This window comes from Haplochromis burtoni, unplaced genomic scaffold (assembly GCF_018398535.1).
Source record: "Haplochromis burtoni strain Fernald_Lab_line unplaced genomic scaffold, NCSU_Asbu1 Contig_118, whole genome shotgun sequence".
NCBI classification, from domain to species: domain Eukaryota; kingdom Metazoa; phylum Chordata; class Actinopteri; order Cichliformes; family Cichlidae; genus Haplochromis; species Haplochromis burtoni.
The window spans coordinates 1,827,868-1,837,421 of NW_024582479.1; the positions used below are offsets into that span (position 1 = coordinate 1,827,868).

At 40.2% G+C, this 9,554-nt stretch overlaps 1 protein-coding gene across 2 annotated transcripts in view; it reads right to left on the reverse strand.

Annotated features, from left to right (window-relative positions):
- sh2d3ca (SH2 domain containing 3Ca) overlaps window positions 1–9,334 on the reverse strand; it is a 54,339-nt gene extending 45,005 nt beyond the window's left edge. The window contains exons 1-4 of one of the 2 annotated variants that reach the window (XM_005938788.3): window positions 9,117–9,334; window positions 7,080–7,346; window positions 6,513–6,963; window positions 3,590–3,629 (exon numbers count right to left, since the gene is read on the reverse strand). In XM_005938788.3, coding sequence (XP_005938850.1) covers window positions 3,590–3,629; window positions 6,513–6,963; window positions 7,080–7,346; window positions 9,117–9,135 — 777 coding nt within the window. In that variant the 5' untranslated portion in view covers window positions 9,136–9,334. The remainder of the gene's footprint in view (window positions 1–3,589; window positions 3,630–6,512; window positions 6,964–7,079; window positions 7,347–9,116) is intronic. The other variant, XM_005938789.3, reaches the window with a different exon arrangement.
- Between the last annotated feature and the right edge of the window lie 220 nt (window positions 9,335–9,554).

Genomic DNA, 9,554 nt, shown 5'->3' on the forward strand with positions numbered 1-9,554 from the left:
AGCTCATGTTTTGTATTCTTGAAATAATATAAATAGCAAAAAAAATTTAAGGTCAGCCTTTACCATTGTAACCGTGTATATACATGACAAATATTGAAAAGCACAATAGTTCCACTTTAAACAGGCTGGCTTACATAATGCATATCTGAACTCTTGCAATCACAAAAGACTCAGAGTTGCTTTTTCATTACAGAAAGTGAAGCTTTCTGCACGAGTGTATTCTGTCTGTTATAAAAAAGGGATAGTAAACGAACACTTTTCAGGGGTGTGTTACCAGCCCTGATGGTTTTCACCCACTCCCATTTGCAGAGGCGCCACATTAATTCAATCTACTGTAATAGTCACACATACACACACACGGGCACACTCGTCCATGCCCCCACAGGGCACTGCCTTAATTTAATCAGACAGCACAAAGACTCACACAGACTTTAGAAATTTAAACCATTCGCATAATCAAACATGTAGTAAGGCGCATACACACAGCTGAGCCCCTTCGCACGTGCACACACAGATTCATTTTAAGAGTCCTGTTGCAAACATATGTTAATAAACCTCATATGAACCAGCTCACCTCTGCCTCTTTTGTCAAAGTACAACCAAACCACAAAACAGGAGAGGAGACAAAGCACAGGCTGGGTCACAGGCAAAAATAAACACACAATCATAAAGACAGTAACCACACGTTCACTTAATGGGCACAAAAACAAACTCACACTGAAGCTAAACGTTTTTGATTTTTTCTTAATAAAACAGTGTTGTCTGGTCTATTTACTGACCAACTATAAACCATTTGAAGACACTTATTACTTCTCTCATTAAAAGTCCAAAACCAAAATCAGTCTATGTACTGCTTGACCAACCATGTGTCGCCATGAAAAATAGATGATATTGGGTATTATGGATATTTTATGATAAAACTGAAAAGATGAAGTGCTTGTCTTGAATGCTTTTGGGGTTTTCTCACTGATTGCTTATTTTCTTTCTCACATCAGATTGGTTTGTATGCCTTTCTCTGCTACAATTTGTCTCATTTTCACTTTATGTGCGATCCTGTGTTTGCATGTGTCTGTGTGCAAATGAATGTAAACGTGTGTGAGCAGGCACATGTGAAAACACCTCCCACACCCCCCTCAGAGATAGTCATTGGCTCCGTCTCTCACATTATAACACGGAACAGTGAGGCCAACTCCTGATTTAAACATCAGCTGTCATAAATGTTTCAGAGAAATGGAAGGAGATGGAGGGATTGCTGGCAGCTTTCAAGGACTGGGTGGGACAGTGGGTGATGGTGGTGGGGAGAAAGAAACAAACTTGGGTTATAAAGCATTGCAAGGGTTTTAAATTGGGAAAACTGGCACGAGTTGATCATATATCAGACTTTTTACAAACTTGGTGTCAGTGTGAATAACACAGTCATGAGGCACCCTGTGTTTTATATGACCACATCATAAACAGCAACATTTTCTAGGCGGTAATTGTAGAGTTTATGCAGTGAAGCCATGGCTTATTTCAAGGCACACTTCTCTAGCTGTAATGCACAGTGTTTCATAGTGGATGCAGGACATGTGGCCTGAAATTAAACTGGAGCTCTAACATATAATTTATAAAAATGTGAGGGCTTCATCTAATCTAACCTTCTAGAAAAAGAATGGAGGCTCTATTTCAGAAAGCCAGTGACCATGAAATTATATTTGTGCCCGCCTGTGAAAATATTTTCTTTTCAATTTTGAGTTGATTAGATGTAGTTTGGATTTTGCTTTTAGCAGACCATTGTGGGTCTGTTAAAGCTGTCAGTGGATACTTGTTTAAAGTGTCTGTCACCATCAATACATAACATTCATGGTCATTTTTCGGCACGGTACTGGACAATAACATGAAGAATCACAATGAAAGAATGCAGAATTAAAAGTATAATAAAGTATAAGGTTGAAGAAATGTTTTGTGAGTTGAAAAACTCAGTAACTAAAATAGTTTTGTCACAACAACTAAAAGACAGGCCAGTAGCCATAAATAGAACAATGCTTTGTTTGGGTTTTGAGCCTGGTTCTGCTTCCCGTTAAAAGGCGGTTTTTCCTTCCCAATGTCACAAAAGTGATTTCTAATAGTGGGTCATACGATCCTGTTCTTATTGTTCTTATCTTCAACGTTATGCTCTTCTGTTGTATGTTAGTTGCCCCTTGGGGATAAATGAAGTCTTTCTGATTCTGATTGTTGGGTTTTTCTCTAAATGTATTATTGTAGGATCTACTTTAAAATGTAAGGTGCCTTGAGGTGACTTTTGTTGTGATTTGGAATTCTATAAATACAATTTAAACTGAATTACAAATGAAGTGATCACATTTTTACAATAGTTGTACTGCTAAGCTTAATGTTTTTTTTTTAATGATCTAAGTTTGTTTTAGTTAAGTTTAAGATACTGACATATGCACACAATACACACTCAACACACACACACACACACACACACACACACATATATATATTATATATATATATATATATATATATATATATATATATATATATATATATTATATATATATATATATATATGTATGTATATATATATAGTATATAGATAGTATATATAGTATAATATATATATAGATATATATATACTATAATATATATATATATATTACATATACTATACATATAATACATATTACATATACATATACACACACACAAATGTTTGGTTTTCAACATTTTACAAAAAAAGGTCATTTCTAACTGTAGGTAATTTGTCAGGCCTGTGAAATCTGAACATATTTGTTTTACAGAGGAACACGGGTCAAGGTCATAGGAGAATACTTTTACTGCCTGGCTCTGATGTACAATCAATAAAAAAACAGATCCCAAGAGCCCAGCAGCTTATTTTACTCTCTCTTTCTATTTTTCTTCCTTCTACCTCCCTTTTCAACCCTACCTTCTTATTCTCACTTCCACTTTGATCTCAGCTGATCTCATGCTATGTTTTAAAAAGAAAATGCATGAATCTGTACCATGTTCTCCAAGGTCGTGGAAAAAGCTTCTCACGATCTCTGCTCTTTGAGGAGCTCACACCCAAAGTGGATGGCCCCACCTACTGGCTGCAGCACACAGTGCCGGCTCTAAGGCGCAGACTTCCTCACTCCAAATTCAATTAGCTAAATGGCAGGCTGAATTAGGCTAAATGCAGAGTAAGCCTGCTCAAATGAGCATAGCTGTTGAAAACTGAGGGGCTAATAATCTGCCACAATTACATCTGAGCACTCACATGAAAAAAATATCAAATTTAATCATCTTAATAATCATGCAGTTCAGGAGGAAATTCAACTGCACATTCATGGTGAAAACTGCAACTAATATCTGCTCAAGTGTAAGGTCCTAAATGTGTGTTTGTGACAGAAGAGTATATTAAAAAAAATATAATGATAATGGAAAGGTAAAGAGTGAAAAATTATTGGGGCTTTTTGTCCGTGTGTCAAAGATAGAGATTTTTGAAATGCTTCCTTAGGGCAATTTTAAAATACGCCCAGACACAGAGCAGAAGAATAAACTGCATAATCATAAAAGAAGATTAAAAAAACAGATGCAGACCCACCTGAACATATTCTGATTGGTCCTCTGCTGGCTTCATGTGGCTGAAAAGAGAATAATGAAGAAGGACAAGAGGAGAAAAGAAAGATTAAAGACATAAAATGCTCAGGATTGTAATAACAGGGGGGGAAAGCCTATAAACCTTTGATACACACAATCGTGCCTTTGTGTTTGATCTGCTCTTCTAACAGGTGCAGCACATGTTAACACACAAAAGGTCTGCCTGTATTCCCACAACAGCAGCACACTCTCCAGTGAGTAAAACACTATTGCAGCGCAGCTTCAAGGAAAATAGAGAGATAACAAATCCCACTGAGCATCTAAGGTTGCTAAATATGGAGTTGGCCTCTTAAATCTCAGAGGCACCATAACTCACGCTTTAACACTCATGATGGATCCCTATCATGTGTCAAAACTCACTGTGCTGCAGTCCTGGGAGCCTCAGTGTGGGCACTAGTGTGCAGATACGTTGCAGTGGCAAGCAAAAGGGGCAATTACACTCCCAGACAAGTTTTAAGATCACTCAGCACAGCTCCCACTTGCATGAAGGGTCTCACAGGGCCCAGAGCAAAGCTGTGTTATACATGACTACAGAGAGGTCAGATCAAAGGCCCCTATCATGGTAGTAGGCTTGGGAATGTTAATAGGTCCCACAGTAGAGGAGCGCCACAGTGCCACAGCCACAGTTGCTTCTATGCTTTTAACCCTGATTTTCTTTTTTAATATTGTATAAGTATAGAATATTTTAATGCATAACTATGCATCTGATAACACTAGCGAGAACAAATATTACCCCGGATTTACATAAAATTCAGAAGCAGTAGTCTGTTTTAAATATGTATATGCTCTTTTCCAACACTTTCAAAAAAATCCCACAGCTGTGTATGTGCGTGTTTCTCATGTCACGTCTAGTGGAAAAGCCTGAAAAGTTTATAAAGGAGGATGCAACTTAAGGTCCCACTCAGTGCCCTGAAACTGATAATAAAGTGCATAGAAGACTAAAAAGAAAGCTTTCCTGGAATTTTTGAATTCATTAGAGATAATCTGCCTGCAACATTGTACCTCATCTACTGGATAATATACTTCATTAAAACTCAGTTTCACAGTTCTCCTGCTGCTACCTCAAGTTGCCCTCAACTTACTCAAGGATGAGGACAGTGGGTTATGTACTCTATTAAACTGACTTCTCACTTGATAAACACTAGACACGCTGAAAAAAATGTCTTGCTGATGATTTCATTGCGTAGTTCATAAAATCTCAGAAAGATAAGAAAAAACATCTGCTGTCATGCAACACAATCCAACTGTCTGACCAACAGTCCACAACTAAAGAAAATGACATTGGAAAGCCAGCATCTGTGCTGTTACGAGGATGTATTAGCATACTTGACATGGCTAACTTGCACAGCTGTGATTTGATGAATTGCACTGTTGATGATATAACACATGCTGTCATCTTTTCAGAGACTGTCTTGCTTATTTCAGCTACACAGTGTCAAGGCATATTCCACATCTATTCAAACAGCATGGCTAAGCAATAAAGTAATCCATGTGCTAAAGTCACCCATCACCCAGTGAAGACGTTTGGCATGTATACCAAACAAAGTGCAGCAAATGTGGCCCCAAACTGCTGAGCAGCTGAAACCTTTTCTCAAGTGAGAATAGGAAACAGTTCTCTTTTAAAGCTGCAGAAATTTGTCTCGTCAGTTCTGAAACATGCTAAACATGATCCGATTTTAAGGCACTGCATTATCATTTCATTTGCAATTTAAACAGTCTCGACTTATTTGGAAATGAGGTTATCCTGTACTTGTTTTAGATGCAGCCATAACAGCATGAGTGACAACATGAGTAGATGCTGAATGTCCATGTTTTGTTGCTTGAGAGACAATGACACAGAGGACCTGTATCTGCCAGCTGCCCAGAAACAAGATGACAACATTTCATTCTTAGCAGAATCCCAAAGTACCACACACTACCAACACTGAGAATCAACTGAAAAAGGTTTTCCAGTAAAGCTGGGAAATACGAGTAAAGAGCTGCACTGTGGACAGGCCGTGGAAGGGAAATGGACGGTCAGGCTGAGCGATGGAAAGACCTGTGATTTAGGGTTGAACTGACACAGGAGGGAGAACTCTTTGATGTGCCTATACTGAAGTTGGAGTACACTATATAGAGCTCCATTTCCCACGGTCCCTCGGGTAGAACTAATGGGTTGATAGTGCACGCTCACACACACACACACGAGCCCCCGCGTGCCAGCATAACCACAGCCAACAAGTACGCGCTCACATACACACGCAGTGCAAATCCCACTCTAACACGAGACACGCACTGACATGCCATGGGAAAGTTACGAGAACATGAGATCGGTTGAAGTCTTAGTACATTTCCCCAAACTCTTCTTCAACTTTTGGCTTTGTTGATAAATTATGAAACGCATGCAATAAGCCCACAAAAAGCTTATTTCACTTGGGTTCTTGTGCGTAAGAATAAATCAATGCGAGAAAAAAAATCATAAAACTAGGAGTTTCCCAGCAGAATTCAATCGATAAAAAAGAATCGATGTTACCCACAAAAGAATTTAATGAATCCTGTTATATTCCCACTTCACGTGCATCGCTTCGGATAAGTCCTGTCTACAGCAAAGTCTGCACAAAGCGAATTTGCAGTTTAACCCGCAGATCTGCGCCCTCTGGCTTACTCAAAGAACACAACCAGACTAGAGGTGCTCGGCCTTAATTAAGGCTCCCTTCCTCCATCATTTGTTCAGTTTTTCTGTGCTGGAACATGACCATACGCAAGGCTGTGGTATGATTAGTTTATAAAACAGAGAATAAATTGGGTAGACCTAGTACATGTAGCAGGTGAACAAATAGCTACAAACACTGTGGTTTTAAAAATGAAAGATATAAAAAAAAGATCACCTGTAGATGCTGTCAGACTCCTGGTTTTTTGTTTCTGCCCCGTCTGTCGCCTCTCTGGACTCCTCTTTTGGCTCTAAACCATGACCTGCATGCGCCTCATCATTCTCTTTGATAAGGGGAGGTGACGAGTTCTCTTTCTCGGGGTTCGAGTCTGCACCTGCCTCGGTGACGCCTTGCTTGTCGCAAATCTTTGGCTGAAGTTCTGCGCCGCAGCCATCAGATGGCGGCAGATCTACACTTGAAGATGTAGGCCCAGAGGCGACGTTTGAGGTTTCGGGTTTTTTACTTTCACTATCAGGTTCAAGCAGTGCATAGGGCCGAGTATCAGTGTTAATTGCATCCTCAGCCTCTTTGGCATCTTTGAGTCTCAGTGAGCTCTGGTCCCCTGCAGGTCGCTGGCTTTGACTTCTGTTGATCTTGTCTTTAGCCTTCTTACTGCTGCTCGGGCATCCTGGGTACATGAGTGTGAGAGAGAAAGCATGTTATTTAGCATGTTAAATATTTCCCCATATAAGCCCAAAAGTTCAGCCAGCCTGGAGAGATGATGGTAACTTCTGCTGCATTTACCTTTGGCGCTCTTGTCCTTCTTCCTCGTCAGAAGACGTGGTAGCGTGCCCACGTGTGTATAGCTCTCACTGGAGCGGACATAGCTGGCAGTGCGGGGACGCATGGCCCCTAGGTCATCCACAGTCGCCTCAGCAACCGGAGTTAGGACTGTGCAACCATCAGTGTCATCTGCTCCTGCTCCAGACTTTGATTTAGAGGACTTGGAAGGTGATTTCTCAGTGGAGCGGCGAAAACTGAGGTTGGTTAGGCTGCCAAACCATTTGAAACCTTGAGAGAAAAACAATTAAAGAAGAGCGAGTGTTCAGGTTGTGATCTTGGTCGCTTCTTTTTTCATCTAGTCTCCTTTTTTTCTGCTCTTACTTTAAATACACCGTGGAAAAATGCTTGTATCTCAGTCTATGTTAACAAGCATTTATGGTGAGATGCAACTGTTTAAAACAATGAAAGCTCTTTATAGTTGCAAAAGAGATATAAAGATCATTACTGAGGACAAGGCGGGTGTGCGAATTTCAGAATTATAGGACAGTAATGAGACTGGCAGTGGTGATGTCAAGCAGGAATCTCCGTGGACTACGATGTTTGTGGTACTGTGATCTGTGGTGACAGTTGGGAGGAGGTGGAAGAGACCCTGGACAGGTGGAGGTATGCGCTGAAGAGAAGAGAAATGAAAGTCAGGCAGGTGGAAAGGTGAAGCTGCAAGGAGGTGGCAACCATCCAAAGCAAATGACAGTGCACAAGAGAGGTCAAAAGAAGAGAGCGCAGGCTGGGTGGAGTGGGTGGAAACAAGTCTCAGAGGAGATTTGTGAGAGAAGAGTGACATCAAGAGGGAAAAGAAAGTTTTACAAGATGGTAGTGAGATCTGCTATCATGTATTGTTTGGAGACGACGGTACTAATCAAACAAAAACAGGCGGAGCTGGAAGTGGATACTTGGAGTGGCCAGGTGGGACAGGATTATAAAAGAGTAAAATCAGAGGGACAGCTCAGGTTGGGCAGTTGGGAGATAAAGTTAGAGAAGCGAGGTTGGACATGTGCTGAGGAGGGATTGCGAATGTATTGGACAAAGGATGTGGGATATGGAGTTGCCAGGCAGGAAGAAAAGAGGAAGACCACTGAGCAGGTTTATGGATGCAGTGAAGGAGGACGTGCAGAGGGTTGGTGTGACAGAAGAAGATGCTAGGGACAGAGTGAAACAAGTATGCTGGGGTGACCTTTCACAGTAGCACCCACAAGACTAGGAAGAAAGACAGTAAGCAGATTTAGATTGCAGTGCATCTAAAACCTTTGATTCATATTTATTCTTTTCGCTCATTTAAGTAAGTTGTTTTTGTAGTGTTAAGTAGTTTAATTAGACAACACCGCTATAAAAAATCTGACGCTCAAATTGCTGAAGCTTCTTAAAATGGAAAAGAAGAAAAGAAGAGTAGCCTTTGTAAATCTTGTCAAAACATACAAATTACTACCCAAGGGTACAATTCTAGTGACATATCTAGTCACAGCAATATTGTAAGTTGATAAAAATATATTGTATTCTTTTCCCGCTTGTTCTGCTTTTTTTGCATTTATCTGCAGCTTTGAACTGAATGCTATTTATATAGCTGTGCTTTTGTTTCTGCTTGGCTGAATATGTGCCAATTTCAAGAGGCACTGAGGGGACTTTTACCCTCTTCTTTGCATTTTGCTGCCACAAATTTGCCTTTGTGCAGAAATGCCCACACGCTTTTTTTTTAATCTTTCCGAGAAGCAGAGATATAAAAGGACTGCGTTTAAAATGACATGCATTTTAATATAAGAACATGTATGCATACAGTATTAAAATAAAGTAAATAAGGTATTTATCTTACCTGACTGCTTTAACAAAAGCAGACAAAAAATATTTGAAGTAGACTTTATTTGTTGTGGTGCTGATTTTTTTTACATGTCACTATTGTCACATTATCACCAGAACAATGTTTGATCTTCAGATCTGAACTGAACTGCTTACTATACAGTTTAACCACCTTCCAAATAGAGTCAAACAAACACACATGCTACTCACTTAGTTTCCGTAGGCTCATGTTGTAGCTCAGTTTCAATCTGCTCACAAATGGATCATCTGAGAAAGGTTTCTGTAAAAAGCTGAGGAGAACCAGGCAGGGAGGATAACTTCTTGTCGAAGAGAAGAACCTCGATATGAACCGCAGTTCCTCTCTGCGGGTGATACTGCAAACACTTTGTTTATGTGACAAGCAGCCGGAGACTGAGAAGAGTGACAGGGCAGGGCAGACCTGACACTTCCTGTGTAAGGCTGAGAGCACCGGTGGTTAAAGGAAATGAAAAGCCAAGATGAGATGGCAAGCCTTAACGGGGTAAGATAAAGAGATGAATATGCGAAACGTGCGAGGGTGGCTTTTGGCCGGAATGAAAAGGTGTTGACAGATTAGAAAGTGTGCCAGTGGAAACTAGGAGGGGTGCAAAGTGTTCAACGCAGATGTGC